General features: G+C 45.6%; 1 protein-coding gene across 3 annotated transcripts; it reads right to left on the reverse strand.

The window, feature by feature from the left end:
- Window positions 1-326: 326 nt before the first annotated feature.
- Window positions 327-16,425, reverse strand: CASS4 (Cas scaffold protein family member 4; the record flags this gene model as incomplete). 3 transcript variants are annotated; one of them, XM_079543399.1, is made up of 7 exons in its annotated part: window positions 327-740; window positions 1,470-1,529; window positions 2,336-3,667; window positions 4,321-4,464; window positions 4,861-4,965; window positions 7,464-7,889; window positions 16,402-16,425. In XM_079543399.1, 7 exons carry the CDS (start codon window positions 16,423-16,425, stop codon window positions 327-329), a joined length of 2,505 nt encoding a protein of 834 aa, XP_079399525.1. The 3 variants fall into 3 exon arrangements, with proteins under 3 accessions (XP_079399525.1, XP_079399526.1, XP_079399524.1); XM_079543400.1 differs by lacking the exon at window positions 1,470-1,529; XM_079543398.1 differs by lacking the exon at window positions 16,402-16,425 and having other exon boundaries at window positions 7,464-7,964.
- Window positions 16,426-19,456: the final 3,031 nt, after the last annotated feature.

Below are 19,456 nucleotides of genomic sequence, written 5' to 3' on the forward strand. Positions count from 1 at the left end.
AAATACTCAGCAAAAAAATCCCACCCGAACAGGAAGAGGACAACATTTCTAGACAAGGTCTGAACGGCAGGAAAGGAAGCACACATTTAATTCTACACATCCCTCCTGCATCTGCTGTTGTGTGGGTCTTAACCTGCTGGAGGTGCAGAAGTGCCCAAGGGAAACTGCTTGGCAGGGGTGCTTGGGAGGGCTGAGGGTCGGCACCACTGAGCTGCTGGTGCCCTTTGGCTGCCAAGGGAGTGAAGAAAGAACTGTAACAACACAGAAATTCAAGTTTTGACCATTGTTCAGAATACTAACAGTAGTTATAAGAAGCGAAGTCACCCTCATTCTAACATTGCTCTGAACTGCTGTGTGTATTTATACAGCTCATCATTTTTGTTCTGAAGTTCCCTCATTGCGTCTGCACTGGGATATTGGATTGCAGCATTTTTGGTGGCGAGAGCCAGGTTCTTCAGGAGGCTGCAAAACCGGCTGCTGCTGTGGAGGATGTCGCTCCGAGCCTCTCTCAGTTGTGTTTCCTGGCAGAGAGAATCCACTATCTTCTGCCCCACCATAATGATCAATTTGCTGTGGGATATGAAGACTTCAGGCGGCTGGTTACTGCTCAGGCTGTTATTAAACACAGCAATGGCTTTGTGAAGGGCACCGAAACACAGCCTGCACTGCTCTGGAACTACAATTTTTTTGGCAGAATCTTGCTGGCTTCGAACTGCATTCTTTTTTGTAGATGGCAACACCTAGAAGGAGGGTTCAAAAGAATGGATTCAGGTTCTGGCATGCTGGGTTTGTTCCTACTTGCTCTACAGCACATTCTTCCATTCTTACCATGTTTCCTCACTTACAGGGAGTTTTATTGATTAACAGATGCCAAGCTGTGCCAGACAGCCCAGCATGGTTTTTTTTTTGCCATCATTTACTTTCCACAAAGTACTGGGCTTCAAAACAGTGTTTTCGCTCACTTACCTTTTCCCTGAGAAAACTTCACTGAACACCATTGTCATAATGGATAGCAGACAACGTTCTGTAGTTAAACATCAATCCTTTATGGAGTCTGGGCTCCAAGCTTTTGGATAGCAGAAAGCATTTAGATTTGATTTTAATGGTAATGACTTCACGAGGGGCATGAATAATTAAAACTACACAATAATGAGATTCAGTCCTTATAGCAGTGCATTGCTTTGAAATATTACCTGTCACAGCCTTCCCCAAACGAGACACAAAAGCAAAAAGATGAAGAACCACAGGACTTTAGAGTGGTTAATTACATTTAGGGAAATAAATCTCTTGCACAGCTCTACAGCACTAGCTAAAAAACCTCCAGCTGTGGGAAAATGAACAGAGAAAACAAATACAACTCCATGTGTAGAGGTGGGTTTTCAAACACAGAAATTATTTTGAATTTTAGCAGGCACAGAAATAAAGGACTGGGACTCCTTGTATGCCATAGTTTTCAAAATCAGAAATACCTTTGGTTTTGAATCTGTGCTCTTCTTTGACACTTCTTTGCCAGAAATTATTTTCTGTGCCTGTTAAAAATCAAAATGAAAGCAAAATTGAAGTGGTTTACATAAAATATTTAAACATAAGTGTGCTTTGCACTTCTTTCAAGGGAAGTGCTTGCTGTCTGGGTTGCATTACAGATCACATCGATGCATGTATTGAAATAAATTGTACTTTTTTTCTACTTAAACTTTTGTGCAATCCTGTAAGAGCTACGACTGAAATAAACATCAACAAAATACAACATTTCCTAAATCTTAAGGACATCCAACATTCCTTTGCGAGGCCAAAGAGAATGAGCTCTTAGCAGACATTACAGTAATCATAAGAAAAAAATGATAATTCTACCAAAACTCCAAAGGTATTCTAGCAAATAAATTTAAAATTCACAGTAAGAGTTTAATCTGTTATTAAAAAAAAATCTACAGAAGCACAGTGTATCTTAAAGCAGAAAATCAGTATTATGCATATTATGATGTCAGAGTTAACAAGTGAAACGTATGGGCAAGGAGAGATCTACTAAGCTAAGAAAAAAAGCCAACCTACAGACAAAAACTGTCTCTCAAATGAATTTAAAAGGGCAAGCTGCAAATCTTCCTCGGTTTCGGCTGGCTGCGTGGACAAACTCTCTAACACAAGTTCTCTTTGTTACTTGCAATTATTGATCACTGTACCTTCGTGATCGAAATTCTAAGTTCACATAAGGTCTGGAAAATAGATAGCAGTGCAAACTGAAGTTGGCATCGATACAAAGATAGAACAAGGAAAATGACAAAATCTGCAAATAATGCAAATACCTGCAAATATAATGATAGAATCCCACTTTACTAACCTGTAGCTGAACGTATTCACAGTCCTCAGTGACATTTTCTTTTGTTGTCTCATTACTGCCTTGACTTGAGTTGGGTTTATCAGGAGCATTTACTGGAAGCGAATCTATTTCTGTTCTTCTTGGTGCCGTGATTTGTTTTGGCATTTTATATTCTGGGCTCACTCTTTGTTGCTTCAGTTCTTGCTCCTTCTCATTCTTTCTGAAGAGAAGCTTTCCGTTGGCAATGATGATGGATACAAATCTCTTGAGATCATCTGGAATCGTGCGGGCAACCATAACAAAGCGATCGAGGTCATCTGGGTTGTTGTAGGGTTTCTTGAGGACCAAAACCTCTAAGGACCAATTGCAGTTGTTCAGAGCTTCTCTTGTTTCTGTCAGGATTTGGAATGAGTTCATCAGAATTTCTAGCTGTTTTTTAATTCTGATCTGAAGGTTATTATCAGTGAGGTAGGATGCATTTACCTTTAAGGCTCGAGCAAAGGCCAAGAATTCTCCAAGTGACACTTTTATGTGATCAATGGCCCTATGGATTTCTTCAATGTTTTTCTCAAGGTGCTCTTGTAATCTCCACTTACTGCTCACAAAGATCATTAAACTTGCAACTGAGCTAGATACACTGTGCTGCAATCTAGTCAGCGTCTCTATGGCCACCTCGAGGTCCAGCTTAATTTCTTTGGCAGGCTCTTCTGATGATGACACAGAAGAAGACTCAGAAGAAGAGTTTGAGGACGTAGAAAGGCTGCTGTTTCTGCTGTCCACACTAGAAACAGATAATCTGTCGTGTTCTGGTTTGGTGTCTCTCGAGAGCTGTGGGGGAACATGGTATGCCTGGTTTCCAGAACAGTTGCTGTTTTTTTCCATCTCTTTCATGGACTGTGTAGCAGCGGGCAAACATTTTGGGATATCATAGACGTTTCCTCCAGAAATCTGATTCTCAGCATTTGGAGCCAGGAGACTTGGGGGTACATCACAGCTACCATTCTGCTGCAAGAGAACATCCTTTGAGGATGGAACGTCATAAAGAGGGACATCTGGAAATGTTAATTTGCGTTGTGTTGGTGGAATATCATACAACTCTGGATTTACAACGTTGGCTTCAGCATTTGTTGTTAGTGCCTTGTACCTGGCTGGGGGTATATCATATAGCACCTGGTTCTCCACGGAATGGACAGAAGAGTTTTGTTTTAATCCTGTTTTTTCAGGTGATATTGGAATATCATAAATCCATTCTGACTTCCGAGGATTTGGCAAGGTGTTACAGTGACCCCAGAACTTCTTCTGAGATTTCTTCTCTGAGGCATCAGTTTCTCTTTTCGGAGGGACATCATACAACTGCATCAGAGCACATAGGATTTAGAAGCAGTGTTTTTAAAAAAGAAGTAAGAAACAAAACTAAATTCTCATTGTGCACATGTATGCAACAATAAGAACAGAATGATGCCACAAAAAGCTTAGTCCGCAATTTTTATTACCTTTCTACAACGCACAACCTGCAGATGTGAAGGCTAAAATATTTTGGGCACAGGTGACTAAACCATGTCAAAGTTCTCTTGGACCATAAACTGTTCAGGAAACTTGAGATGCTTGGTGCTCGACTAATGAAGAGTCTCCATTGAGGTATGTTCTTTATTGTGAAGTTTGAGATCAGCCCTTTCTCCAAGGATGATCTTTGGAAGGTGGGGAAGCCCACCTCACCCCTCAGCACTGCCCCCAAAGTCAGGTGTGCTGTACTCCCAAAGAGTGGCAGGAGTAGCCTGCACGCAGTGGGAAGTGTTTGCTTCTGTCTGCTTGAATACTGCAAACAAGCAGACATTCACAGGCAGTTTTCTTTTTAGCACGAAGCACAAAGTGCTGCACTGAAGATGTGCTGATGCTGTCCCTGTGATCCTTGCTTGCAAATGCACTCGGAGAGTGTTCAGCACAGGTGCCTAACATCAGAGCACTAGTGGGAGATTAGTCTCTCACGACCAAAAAGTCTTACTCACATTGCCCACTGCTGAATCCTGGATAACAGCTCCAGCCTTCTCTGAGCTGGATGGGATGCTGTACAGCTGCTGCTCTTCCTGGAAGCACTTGGGTGATCTGACCAGCACAGAGCCCTTTCGTGCTGCAGGTGGAGTGGCACCACTCTGGCCAAAGGGAAAAGAATCAGGTTTCAACCCACTTTAGAGCCCTCTGAAGACTCCCTTAGTATTCAGAGATGTTCAGGTCGCATACTGCACATAGCTCCTGATTTCCACAGTCTAGGTCAGGACCGTGGTAGTTAAACTGAATGTGTTTGTAAGAAACATAAGCAGATTTAAATGACATTTCTTTGAATTTCTAACCAATTCAAAACAGAACTACTTTGTTTTGAACTTCCCCAAAAATACGTGTTTTTCTGCCAAATTAAAAACAAAACAAAAAAACAAAATCAGGAAAACGCTAGAATTAAAACCCTAAACCTTAAGCTGTATCCTGAGGCTCTATGGGAGGGAGATGGGCTGGGGGCCCAGTGGTATCTGAGGGACTGAGGGAAGACGTACCTGTGTGAGCAGGGACTCCCGGCTCTGCATGGACGGGACATCGTACACCTCACTGGTGATGTTTGGCACTGAAGCCCGGCATGCCCTCGGGAGAGTAAAGAGGTGCTTAGAGGAGAAGGGAAAACAAAGCAAAACAATAATGAGAAAACCGCAGTGGGCAACAAGCTCAGGACATCTTTGAAAACTCAGCTTGTTGAACGGGTCACTGCTAGAGGAGGAACTCTGCAGTGATTCACAACCTTTAGTTTTTTCACTGATGGTGATAAATTTGGTATTTTCTCCTTTGCCACCATTTCTGCTTTATTTCAGATAAGAACAGGCGCATACGAATCAAAGGGAATCAGTGTTATTAACCAGGGAGGGAAAAGATCAGCTTCTATTATCACTTCAATCTTTTGACCTCTCCAAAGCAGAACTGTTAAAAAAAGAAAGCAGGGGATTTTCTACTTCTCTCTCACAGAGCCATCAGGTCAAGCCATGCTTCTTGGTAATAACAGCAGCAAAAGGATACAGGCTGAGATGTGTTACTCTGTAGTCGTGATGCATTTACTCATTTGGAAGAAATAAACACAATTACCTCAATGTCCTATCCAGCTGCTTAAAACAGAGAAGCCTATATGGGAATTACAGTATTTAGGCTAATTACAGACTAATTCTATATGCATAAAACATTGTTTTAAGAGCTGAGATCAGAGATGTGGCACCAGTAGTTAAGGCACCAAGATGAACGTTGGGAAAGGCCTTTCATCAACCTTGAAAATACTGACTTTTGTTCATTCAGCGCACAGCCTGGGCGACAAGCGAAGCGACAACGTTTGTATACAGGGTGAAAGCAGGCTGGCTTTGATTTACTGCTTTCAGTCATCTCCCTCAAAGACTTCCAGTGGCTTTACTCAGCTGCTTGGGGAACAGCTGAGTGCGTTGGCAGCTTTGCCAGTTGTCTGGTAGGATCTACGCAGGGCAGCCCTGATTGCCTCTGTGTGCAGCCCGTGACCACCACAATGCAGTTGTTGTGGCAACAGCTGGGACGTTGTGCAAGAGCCAGCTCAGGCAAAGCTGAACGTTGAAGTAGTAAAAGCAGCTAGGACTTCTGTTTTTTCCTCTTTTTTTCTTCCTTCCCCCTTTCTCTGGCAGAGTAAGCAAGGCATAGACTCACGAAATTACAGAGACAGGAAAAGCCAATGAGCTCTAATGTTGGGCCACTCACACAAATGAAGAAATAAATGACATTTCCAGGGCCTGATCCGTTGTCACAACGTGGAAAATTGCGCTGATCTCACTTGAGTTTGCAAGTGCCTTGCCCTCCTTGTGGTTAAGAATGCGGAGAAACCAGATCACAGCAAGTGCACAAGGGTCTTTGGCAGCTACTGCCCAGTTTGAGTTTGCCATTATGGACACAGTACATGAGGTCTGGGAGTGCAGCCGAAGTGCTGAAAATACAGTTTGCAGTCACCAGAAATTCACCAAACGTGTCTGTTTTCCAGCACCTATTTGCTGCACAGGAGGAACCAGCTCCTCATTCTGTAGCACAGCGGGAGGAAAGCCGGCCAGCTGCGTCCTGTAGATCAAATGCTCATTAATTCAGACTAAAGGGCTGTATGGTTTGGGGTTAGACTTCTTTCCTATGCCAATTAACATTTTGAATGTGATTTTCGCACGCAGAATAAAGAGCTACCCAGAGCTGAAGAGCTCCTGGGACTGAACGAAAGCTTGCACTTGGAACTGCCTCCACACCTGCTCTGTTTATCTTTTATAATAAAAGATTCCTCATTAATCTCGTGCTGAAGAAAGCACAAGGTTTTGATGACACTCACTGTGACATTTCATCAAATTATACATTGCCCACTCAGATGTTTCACCCGAATGGAAGGAACAGGGAGAAAGAAAAGACCACATCAGCAGTTGTAATGAAGTCCTGCGAAACAGGGCTTGTAATCCCACAGCACTAAGGAGACTGGTGACTGCTCTCATTCCACGTACTCTGCTGACTGTCTCAGGAGCAGCAGCAAGAACAGATCTGGAAAGGATCTGGCTGAGGCCATGCTCACAGCTGAACAGCCCCACGTCCTCCCACACGCCTGAAGAAGAGCTGCTGCTTCATGCAAGCGTAGTGACAGCCTACAAGGCAATGGCTCTCCGAGAAAGCTGAACGACAGCCCTGGCAAAAGATAACTTTTGTTTGTCAGAGATCTTCTTCCTGTGCGGTTGTCTGCAAAGACCCCCAGGGTGCACCAGGAGGCTCTGAATAAAAGCATGCTGGTGAGCAGCAGGAAGGTGCTGTCTCTTCTTATTTTGACTTCGGGGTGGGTTTGCGAATCATTTAGAGATTTCTGCAAACAAATGGTTTATTCTATACTTCCTGCCATGCTTTACAGACTTCGTAAACTGTCAAAAAATGTGAAACACTACAGAACACGGAGTATCATACATTGCCCAGATCAGCCTTTCTCTCATCGTGCTGTGATGGAACTCATTCCCTAAACACTCTTTATTTGGTCGACTTTGCTGCAAATTCCACTGGAATTTTCCACCCAGCAGCCGTTTGGATCCCCCCGCCCCCCAGTTCAATGGCAGCACTTGGTCCCGTGCTGCTCACACCCTACCTGCTGCTTGGAGCTCCGTGTCCTCTCACTGAGCAGCTGTGCAGCCAAGGCCGGCACCTGGTAGACCTCCTGAGCAGGCAGGGTGGCAGCCCGAGCCGGCGACATCACCCACCCCTCCATCTTCTCATAGGTAGAGGATGACGCAGTGCCCTTGGGCACAGATGGCACCTGGTAGATGTTCTGCGGGGCCGCGGGTGGCTCTGGAGCATCGCTGGGGATGGCAGGAGGCGGCAGGGCTTGTGGGCCCGCCAGGAGCTGCAGGCGGTTGGCAGGAGCCAAGCCTTGCCGTCCATGCAGTGAGCACCTCCACCAGCCCTCGCTGCCGACGACGTGCTGCTCCAGCACTGTCAGGATGTCCCCTCGACGGAAGGCCAGCTCGTCTGAGCACTCTGCCTTGTTGTCATACAGAGCCTTCGCCAGCGCGTTCTGAAGGAGAGAACACAGCACCATCACACCGACAGCAGAGCAAGGCACCGGCATGGCGCTCACCTCCACTGCCATCTCAATTTGATACAAAATGGGCTTGAATTAAAGACCCTATCTCGGAGCACTGGATTCAGAGCATCAACTGCCTCTAACATTTGTCTGCTATGTTGTACAGAAGTAATAACTCTACTGTATGTTTCTGCATTGCTCTCCCACTGAGGTTCTTGGCATTCATTACCTGGACTTCATGAGCATCGTTCTATGAAAAATCGGTGGTTTTCCCCATGAGCATTCTGTGAATTGTTTGTCAGAAGCAAGAGGAAATGTGTCACCCAGCCAAAAATAAACCTCGCCTCGTCCTCCCTGACTGCCGCCTCGTTTATCTGAGGGCTTCAGCTGCACATTAGTAATTAATTGTTTCTTATTAGAAAAAGAAATAAACACACTACTTATTTTCCCTTAAACACTCCTTCTCTCCCCAGGCCTTATGAAGGCAAACCCAGCAGCAGTACCAAGGAGCTCAGTCTCTTGGTGGTGCTGGGGCAGCAGCACTGAAGGCAGCAGCTCCAGTGGTGCCCACCTCAGCCCTCCATCAGGCTGGAGAGCTGCCTCCTATTGTATCACAGATCCCAGGCCAGCGATGTGTGTCATTTAGCTTGGGGAGAAACCCCCAGCCTTGTGCACAGTGACACCGCATGCATTGCTCTTTCTGCTGGCTGGGCAGCGCACCCAGGAACTGAGCTTCAGGTGAGAGCAACTGGAACAGTGCCCTTGTTCCTCTCCATGACACAGACATCAGCGTGCACTGAAGCATTCAGTATCTCTCAGCAACTCCAACAGTGCTCTTATCACCTCCCCTCTCTCTCTTTAAATATATATATATATATAAAGATATATATATACATACATACAGAAAGTCAGTGAAGAATAGTTGACAGATCACAGGAAATCCGTAGGAAAGCAAATATTCATACTTTCCAAGCTTCTACACCACAGGGTTGCTCTACCTGCCTCAGCTGAGCTTATATACAACCTGGCAATCTTGAGTGATAACACTTTTTAGCATATTGATTTTGGATATTTGCTTACTCCATATGGGGCGAAAGAATGAAAAGCAGCTGCAGCAGGTAGCTTCATTCATATGAAGCATTTCTGCAAAGGATGAAAAGAATTGTAGCTGCAGTACTTCCACTTATACCATTTGCTTTCAGCTTAAAATGTGACTGACTGCTTCCCACTGGATGTTCCAGCATCAGTTTCTTAGCAGAAAGTGCAAGTAACGTCCATAGAGATAGCACCCAAATAGGAAACATGATGCCTTGTATTTTTGTGCAGAGCATTTGCTGCAAAGTGACAGCTGGTTTGAAGCAGCAGCAAACCCATTTGTCAGCTCAGCTGATGGAAGCAGCCTGCTGTTAGCAGCACACCCTCCTTCAGGAGAATGGCCGTGAACAATGGCCTTGTTATGATGCATGGACTTGTCCATCAGCAGCTGTCAGAGACAGACAACAACAGTCCCATTTACCTTATGGCATGCTCTGATTAAAGCAGCCTTCTTGCCTTGGACACGGCAGCCCGCTTTCTCTTTGGGCACTGCCAAATGCTCTCTCTGATCCACCTGTGCTGAAGTCAGCCCGCCACGAATCTCACCAGAGAGCAGCACAGGCTGTGCCTGCACTTCACACATTGTTACAGCTAAGAGGAAAAACAAAACAAATGCCAACCAACCCCCCAAAATCTCAAATGGACAACTAAACCAAAACCCCAACACCTCACCCAACTTTTCCTGCTGTTAGTTACAGACATTTCTACAACTCTCTTGGCATTTGCTCCCTTTTTGCTGAGCACTCTACACACTGAAAGATAGACCCTCCTCATAAGACTCCAAAGGGATGGGCACACAGAGGAACCATCCTCACCATGCAAACAGGCAGCTGAGCTACAGAGCCTTATCCGAGCTCATGCAGGAGAGCTGATCTTGGGAACGGAGCCCTTCTCTGCTGCACTGAACAACAAAACTTTCTTTCTAACTCCAGCAAAAGGAGGAGGAGGAAACTTTGGGTTGTAAAGGGTGTTTCAGTGCCAGCATTTCCCAAGCTAGCGTATAAAAGTTATAAAATCACAGAAGTCTAATAGCAAATTGCACTTGTTATTGAGTAAATGTGCTGATTTTCACCAGGTCAGAATCTGACGTGCACACATCACAGCACATCTGGCCTCAGTTACGGAATGACCCTCAGTGCTACTCAGCATCACCCAAACGTGTCCTCAGCAGGTATTGGTGAGAGGATTTATTCCATCTGACCCCATTTTGCTGCTGCAGCGACCTTACTGGCAGGGAAAGATTGAATTTAAGGCCGTGTTGTCCCTTTGTGGCATTCTTCAGCATATTTGAAGGAGGGCAGGAAACTCAGGAAAGTATTTTGCTGAAGCTTTCTTATCCTTTCTCCTTGAAACTAATCCTGGGAAGAGTTTTACAGAAGGCAGAAACAGGTAAGATAACAGATCCCTAATTTGTAACCACTGAACTACAGGAAGGTCTGAGGCAAAACTCTTGAACTCAATCCTCTTTTTGCATCCTTATATCACACCACAGAAACTAAAACAAGAAAACCAAACCACAAGACACACAACCATCAATTTCTATCCTCACAGGGACTCTCTTCAGTTCATTTTCAGTGCCCAAAACCAGGCAGAAATTTGCAGCAACTCACTGCAAAACCAACCCAAGTGCTGGCACACCGCTGAAATTATTTCTGAATTTCTGCTGAAATCTCTAAGAACACGGAAGAAGGAACATTTTCACAACATGTAAAAAAAAAAAAAATAGAAAGAAAGAAAGATCAAATGGATCTTGTTCTGTGTTCTCTTTGCTCCTCTGTTGTAAGACAGACCCATGCAGCATTTCTTTTATGCATTGCTACTACCAAAGGCAGCAAGGAAACAGCGTAAGTTCTGTTGGTTTCCAGGAGCACCAGCTATGGCTTCAATGTGTACGAGCTCAGGATAATGAAACCGCTGTTAAAGATCAGCCTAATATCAGTAAAAGAAAATGCAGCAAACTCACAGCAGTGCCTAACATCACAGGCACTGATGAATTCATCTTATGGGAAATACAAGGCACTGAACCAGCTAGTTTTGGCACTGGCAAGTGCTGTATTTCTGTTAGCAAAGAGCTTTCTGTGGGCTAGCTGCTTTTCTCCTCTGCGGCTCAAGGTCACCTGCAGTGCGGCTCAGCTCACCTAACCAGGCTGTGTGCCACACATCAGGCCCTAGCTCTGCTTTCAGCTGCCCAGGACATACGTAAAGAATTACTGTGGCAGCCCCTTCCCATCCTGTAAGCAGAAGCATCCCTGACCTTCCATTAACCTTAAACAAGCTTTGCATTCCCAGGGTTGCAGAGACTTTATGGGATGCTTCACTGGGAAGAAGCTGCGCTTTGGGGCCACTGGGATCTGAATGTTTCCTTTATCACCAGAGGAGCAGAAGCAGACTGACACCATCATCTGCAGAATGCTGTGCATTGCTCTTTGTTTTTTTGTGTCACCTCATTAATGTGTCCTTACAGTGACCAACACGTAACGAGCACTAAAGCAAAGCAAATGAGATCAAAGTGTTTTTCTTTGGCATTTGTTGCTTTTTCCCTATCAGCAGCCCTATAAAACTATCCTGAGATGAAGCACATCTTAAAGGGCTGTTCATCACCCCATGGGAAAGCACTTTGGAGGATGCTGCTGTTACCCCCTCCCTCTGCTCACTTAGTGAAGCAATGACGGAGCACAGACCTGGAGGGCAGAGGCTGCATCCTCAACAACCTGTTTCTAAGGTGCTGCTCTCCCTCATATGGGAGTCTGTGACCTCGTCACTGCAGTGTTAGTTGGTCATACACAATCAACCATATCCAGCAGCTTTATACTGTAAGGTCTCCGGAAGCACAGCTTCAATTAAGTTAGGTGTGAACAAATTTCTTGTGTACCCACTTGTACTGAATTTTAAACCAATTGGTCTAATACAAGGCAGTCACTCTCTGTAATTCCCATCTTTATAGTTGGTTACCCAGCTCTGCTCCCAACACAAAAAAAACACAACGCACCAAAAGCCCCACAACCTCAGTGTAGTGATGGGGATTACAGGCAGCACTGCTCATTCTCCCCGAGCCCTCTTTTCTCCATGTTAGCTGTTGACCAAAGCCTGGCTACATCTTAGCCAGCACACATCTCCCCCTCGTCTATGCACAGACAGGATTTCATTCCCATGCATAACACTCCCAAGCCAAGTTGAAGGAAAAATAAACTGCCATTTCCTGACATTTCAAGAAGGAATGTATGTATTTCTGGCCTTTGGTTCCTGCTGCTGTCTAAAGGATTTGCCTGTATGTTCCGATTCATTTATATTTTTGAGCCTTTTCTAAATCTTTTAGCATGTTAATAGTAATTTAGCACAGCACTTATTTCCACACATGGACCTAAAGTAGCTGTTTAGGGCACGGACAGAAGTCCCTATGGGAGCAGCTGCCTGGAGCAACCACCAATCACTGGTCGCAGTGGGACGGATAGCCACAAGCAGCAACTGCTGCCTGTTCTCCACTCGGGTGCACAAGTGGACAGTCCATCACCCACACCTTGCAGCAGAGCTCTTATTGATGCTGTGAGGATGGCAGAGGCCCAGGGGAGGCTGCTCTCTCTGATTCATAATGAATGAACAGCAGCACCACAGCTTCCTCCATCTCCCTCACTGCAGTTGTCTGCTCAAAAATATTACTAGGATTACGTGGTAAGATAAGATTTTGGACAAGATCTCAACTGAAAATTAAAATATTCTCTAGGAAATGAAAGAGATGTTGCTCCCACCCGCCCCAACACCCACCACGTGCTGCACTGTGTGCTTTTTAACATGGGGCACTCAGTGACTGCAGCTTCTGCCTGGAGCCGCAGCTGCTGGAGCTCAGCTGTGCAGTTGGATGCAGAGATTCACTGCTGTGCACAGCCAGACAGCCCTTGCTTAGCACAAAGCAAGCTCCTACGCCATGTCTGCTCATGCACTGGGGCAAAACACTGACGTGAAACCCGGTGTGTAGGTGCATTCATCCAAATATTTCAAATATTCACTGTTTCAAAGCAGAGCAGTATTTCTTAAAAGCAAACAGCACCAGCGCTCCTTTCTGCTTTGGAGCTTCAGCTCTCTTTGCAGAAGCAGTGTAGGACGTGGTCAGTCCCTATCCTAGAGAGCATAGATAGCCCTGCTGACACTGCTTCAGCAGAGTGACTCAAGCTGCTAAAGCATTTCCTTTACCTGAACCCTCGTGATCAGGGTCTAATCACCATAGGAATTGCAGCATCCTCCTTCTGTTGAAGTAATACTCAACTTTTAGTTCCCCATGCTAATTATTTCCAAGGAAACAACGAGGGCAAAGGGCATCCCTACAGCCCTCTAGCCCCTACTCATGTAACCTTTCAGCAAGGCACATTACTGCCCAGTATTCGTGGTACAGAACCTCACTCTTATCAGCCTTACTGCTGGTCAGAGGCATTTCTTCAGCTGAACTCATGGAATCATAGAATGGTTGGGTTGAAAGGGACCTCAAAGGTCATTTGGTTCCAACCCCCGCCCCAAGCAGGATTGCCAACCACTGCACCAGGCAACTCACACTGTGTTTCAAGAGTTCAAACCACACACTTTGACAGTAACCTGGAAACAGGAGCAGCAGCACACACTGAGAAGCAGCTCTGCCAGATGCAGGTTTCAGATAAACGCACTTCCACCACCAATACAATAAACCACACAGTTAAATTAAATGCCCCAGAAATGCGATAATCCAGTACTTACATTGACCTTCATTTTGGCACCTCCACTACTCCATCCCCTAAGCAGGACTGAAACTGCTGAGCCCAGGAGCAGCTCTGTTCCTTCTGCACCACTGGGAGCCCCGAGCACAGCACTGCTGGGAGTGGAGGGAGCTAATTACGTAGCACAATTATCTGCATGTGCTATTGGCCTGCAGCTGCTGCTGTAATGGGGCCTGGCACAGGGCACGCAGATGTCCCTCATCCCCTGGGAAATGCCTTTCTGTCTTACAGCTGAATCTTGGCTGGCCGACGGGGGCAGTGGGGATGAACCAGAAACGGATTTGTTTGATTTCATGGTGTTTTTGTAGTGTCATCTTTTCCTCCTGTTCTTGTGTACTTCCAAATGTCTCCATCTACTTTGTAATTTTCAAGTTTGTGTTCCTCAAAACCTGAGATCTCCTCTACAACTGGGGAAACGGCTGCAAAATAATCACCTGCTTCTTTAGAAGCAGAAAAGGCGAGGAGCAAAACTAACCATTAAAGCTAACCATTAACTGCGGGTGAAAGGGCATGCTTCTTTAATTATTAAAAGCTGTTCAATGCTATCAAACAGGAGTGTTGTTTAGAATCATCCATCACCGCCGTTCACTCAGCAAGTTGTGCCCAAGCAAACACACAGGTTTCACTGCTGCGGGTTCATTCACATCACTGCTTTTCTTTGGCTGCAGTTCTCCTTCCTCCTTCCACAGCAGCTTCAAGATAAAGTCAGGCACTCCTGCAGCCACAATCACTTCACTAGAAAAGCCACACATCTCAAATAGAAAAAGTTGAATTGAAAATGCCTTATCAACAAAATCTACACTTTTGGACAGGGCTTGGAACAGAGCAGCAGTTGCTGCAGTTATCCCAAGGAGAGGGAATCCTGACACAAAGTAACTCATCTGTACCTCCTCTGAATACTTGGTGCAGGCAATAAAGAGCAGCTGCTCGTTTACTGCCCTGGGGTTCTAGAAGGGGCTCCCAGAAATACACAGAGCAGTGCTGCAACTTGCAGCCACAAAATATTAAACAGAACTGAACATTGCCTGGAGCCAATGCCAGGTACATCCCAATGGTGTCAGCATGGCACTCCCAGGAGTGGGACCATGGGTGAGCCCAGTGCAGCCCCAGGACAACGAGCAGAGCCTGGTGGTCTCCCAGGTTTGAAATGGGGATGTGTGGCTGTGGGTTTTTGTATTCCCGCGTGGCAGAGCTCCCAGAACCCAATCTCCGTGCACCTGGTTGTGGATGACACAGGAAGACACGAGCTGAGCATTTCAGATGGAGGGGCAGATTTCAGATTAACCTCATGCGTGTTTAAGAAATGCCCCTGGTTTTCTTTTGGCAAAAGCACAGAAAATGTTGCCGAGCAGTGAGAGAGCTATTTCCCAAGCACAGCCTACCATGCTAACTGCGTTGTAAGTTGCACCAAGATGTGCAATATTTCCTGTGCGGACGATGCTGCAGGTGCAACGAGAGAGAAATCCCACATTCCTCTGGGTGTGATCCTACCCTGAATCCATCTTCAGGAATGATTATCTACGTGAAGGTGGAAGAGCCGGGGCACAGAGCAAGCATGGAGCGCTGCCGGGCAAAGGAACACTACTGCTGGTGCTTCAGCAAGTCTAGAGAGTGGGAAAAACACCACTTCTGTACTCAGAATGGCATTCAGATATTATAATGAACAGTTCTGCCTGATGCTCCCTTATAAATAGTATATAAATGATACAGCAGAAAGAAATCTGACTTCTTCTAGTTGTTATTTCCCCTGGATTTGGCTGGGTATGCTGTGGTTGTGTCCAAGGAGCTTGAACAGCACTGGAAATCATTGTGCTGCCATCACATTGATTTCAACAGGCCATGTAGGAAACCTCGAAATAACTCACCCAGAAATAAATGCTCTTGGAATAGATGTCATGCAACAGTCTCTGGTGACTTCACGTAAGAAATTGTTCTGCCACCGCTGCATGTCTGAGTGGAAATGGGCAGCCCATGGCTCACTGAGCTGCTCGCCAACTCCTTTCCCTTGCTATTCTCTGTACCAGGCTGCAGTTTATTTAGAGTCAACACTGGGACCATCGTCAGGGTTGAAAGATCCTTCTGTTACACCGCTCGTCAGACAATCAAAGCACCAAATAAGGAATTAAGACTTCAGTACTCTGAGCTTACAGCAGCAAACTTTTATCCATGTCTATTAAAAGCATATTAGGACAACATGAATACACAGAGACACGTGAAAAACCTTGCAGATTGTTTCTGTCGAAAAACCAAACCCAAAGAGAGCACTTCAAATCTTTTTCTGTTTTGTTGTAACATAGGGAAATTGTCTGCAATAGGATGTCTGGAGCTCCCCATACAGCTGTGACAACATACAGTGTACACAACTTATCACAGAGCAGCAAAGCAGGGGAATCTATTGTTCCACAGTTTATTCACAGGCAGTCGTTACTGGGAATCTTGCTTCTTTTGGAGCTCTCCCCATGACAACCTTTTTCCCATTAATGCTTTTGTCACACAGTGAAAGCACAGACACCCAGCACAACACATCCCAACGCGCTCTGCCCAAGATGAGAGCATCAAACACCTCCAACATCACCAACCCTCACGCTGAGACCAAACATCAAACCTTGCACTAGAACCTATCTTTTCACTTCTATTCCTTGCTCAGACAACCCAAAGCAACGTACCTTTGCAGTTCGGCTGCTTCTCATGCTCACACCGGTGCTGTCACCCAGCAGCAGCTCTCAGCACGGTGCAGAGGAGCCCCGGCGCTGCGCAGTCCCTGCGTGTGGGACCTGCAGCTCTGACCGCCCTGCCCTTACAGCACCCAGCAATGATGTGTGTAGGCAGTTCTCATGAAATACAGTTTCTGTGACAGCAGATAAGGTGGAAAAGAAAACTAAACAAAGCAGGAAAAGTTGACCAGCACCAGGAACTGAGAGAAAGTCTGTCTGCAAGCGGAATTTTCCTTGAACTGTCACCAGCTTGCATCAATTAACCACAGCCAGAAGTGTCACCCTCCTTTTCTGCTGCCTGTTCCCGTATTTCTTTGTTTAGAAGTGTAACAAACACAAGAATACTTCACGCCACAAGAGGCTGCACAGCCTGTGATAGAAGGAAGGCTGCCACAATCATACCAGTTCAGGATTCCTAAGCCAATGTTTTCACGCTTTTCAAGGCTGTCTCAGCATTTAAAGCACCCCATTATAATTTTTGTTGTCATATAAAAGTGGCTTTGAGAGAACCTTAAGCATTACCCTACGTGAGGGTGAATTCTATGGCAATGACTCTTCCTCACTGCCCAGAGCCTGGTGCATTCAAACAGCATCCTGTCCTGCACTGTGCTGGGCAGAGCAGAGTTGTTCTGTGGCAGCACTGGAGGATATTTTTCAGTCACATACACAACCTCCCACCCTGAGCTATAGTTCACCCCAAGCTTACCCAGTTTTACTGGAATTCATAGGGTACTTCTAGCAGAAAGACAGCATGCAGGAGAAACACTCGTCCCAGGCCATCACCCTCTTTTAAGTGGGAAGCATCAATGAGTGGCAAACCAGCAGATTTCCAGCAGCATCCCTGTGGGAGAGGCCATCCCCAGAGCCGTGTGTCAGCTGCTGGTTGCCAAGTCAGCACCCCAAGCAGTGCTAAAGCCCCAAAGGTACAAATCCACAACTGTGGCTTGCCTCTAAAGCTGCTCTGCTTTCAGGAGTGCAGTGGTACAACCTCAGCACTTGTCCATGACAGACAGAAGGGGCAGGAGGGGTGATCTGCCGGGTGGATACAACTGACCTTCAGCAGGGGATGGAGGCTCTCCTGCAGAGATACAACCAGTGCTGGGTCTGAGTGGAAGAGCATGGCAGGACATAGTTACTGAGAGCTACAGATGAGAATAAAGCATTCCTTCGTCAAATGAAGGGCTGCCCAAACTGCAAGAGCAAGAGAAGAAATCGACATCCATCAGTCAGCAATGTCCCCCAGCAGAAGTTGTCTGCCCAAGGAAAGATCCCTTCTCCTCGGAAAGGCAGCAGGTCACTGCTTTCTCACTGGCAAGTGCTCGAACCCAGGGCAGCTCGCAATCTCAGGCAGGAATTCTGGTTGCCAAGAGCTTGTTTATACATTTGCTTCCTCTTTCAGGTGAAAGAAGAGCTGCCCTTAATCTCTGAGGAACAAAGAGCTTAAAAACGGGGCAATAGCAAAGTTTGCTAGTCTCACAAGAATATCTGAAAACCACAGGAGGATGGTCAGCTAATGACTGTGCTGGTAACATGGTATGTCCCATACCTGGAGCAGGCAGGCATCCATGTGCCATAGCACTCTGCTACCTGAGCACCAGCAGCACTCAGCACACCACAGAGAGCTTTCCCATAACACCCACATCCCCTCCCACTGTATCTCATGCTACCCCCATGGATTTGCACTCAGCTCAAGGAAAAAACAGATGAAGAGTAGAAAAGTGGAAGAGTATGCATGGCTAAGAGAGTCAGAAACAGATGCTTTCTCCAATCTAACAAGTTTACCAAGCTTGCATTTTGTAATCAAGGACAAATCAGCAGCAAGGATGCTCTCTACACCTACTGCATTAACCCACAAGTGTGAGACTTGCTTCACACTTGTCTGAATGTATCAGGGAAAAGCAGTTTCAAAACAGGTTCCCTGAAGGTCAAAGACAGCTGCAGAACTGGGCTGTAATCTTTCTTCCCCTTCTGAAAATAAACAGAGCTGTTCTGAAGCTGCTAGCAAGAACTGTGATCCACTGAGCTGACTACTCTCAGCAGTGCTGAGTACAGCAAAAGCCCTGTACTACCTAACAGTAGGTAACGTGCTAAAAACTGCTTTCCTTTACAAAGCTCATTTTAAGAGCATTCCAAATATTGGAGCAGGGTTGTTTCTTTTTCTCCCCAACTTCATTAACAGAGAATTTTAAGAGCACCAAGGCAACAACAAACAGCATCCTTGCAAAGGTCATTCCTCTGGACACACTTGTGAACGTGCCTGCTTGCAGGCAGGACTGGTTCTGAAAGACCCAAGCTCACTTTGCCTGGTCAACTTCAGTGCTCTGAAACTTGAGTGAAAACATTCCTGTCCCTGGATTGTGGAAGGGGAACAGAAGCAGTTAGAGATTATCTATCCTAACCTTGACTGCCTCCTCACTGACTCTAAACTTTTGATCCAGACTGAAGGTCTTACTTCCCTGCTCTTGGTTCAGCTCCCCAAACTCAAGTTTGATTCAGGCCACTTGCCCTTTTATATAATTATATCCTGCATACAAACATTTTTACTTCAGGTAGAAGACATCTTACTCAGTCTGAAGCCTGAACCAAAATGGTTTTCCTTTTTCTTTATGTTTTGTACTGTTGGATCCAAGCTGCTCCCTGAGCCACTTCACTCCAATGGCTCTTGGATTTTTCAGGTAATCTACTTAAGTAACAAAACACAGTAACTAGCTTAGTAAATAACTTATTTTTACTGGGAAAATAAAGGCCACTTTTTGTAAATACCTATGGAAATCAAACTATTTTAATGAAATCAATACGAACATCCTGCAGCCAAATGCCAGAGCATCATCTCTCACTACAGTACTGCTAAAAGACAACAGCACAGGAGCTCATTTCAGGATGTTTTCTCCTACATCTCTACTTCTGTTTCAAGAGAAAAACAAGGAAACCAACCTCGTACAGAATTAAGGAAGTCTGAAGTGAAAGCTACAACACTGCTAACTTAACAACTTCAGCAATGGTTTAA

The sequence above is a fragment of the Tetrao urogallus genome (assembly GCF_951394365.1).
Source record: "Tetrao urogallus genome assembly, chromosome: 16".
Lineage (NCBI taxonomy): Eukaryota > Metazoa > Chordata > Aves > Galliformes > Phasianidae > Tetrao > Tetrao urogallus.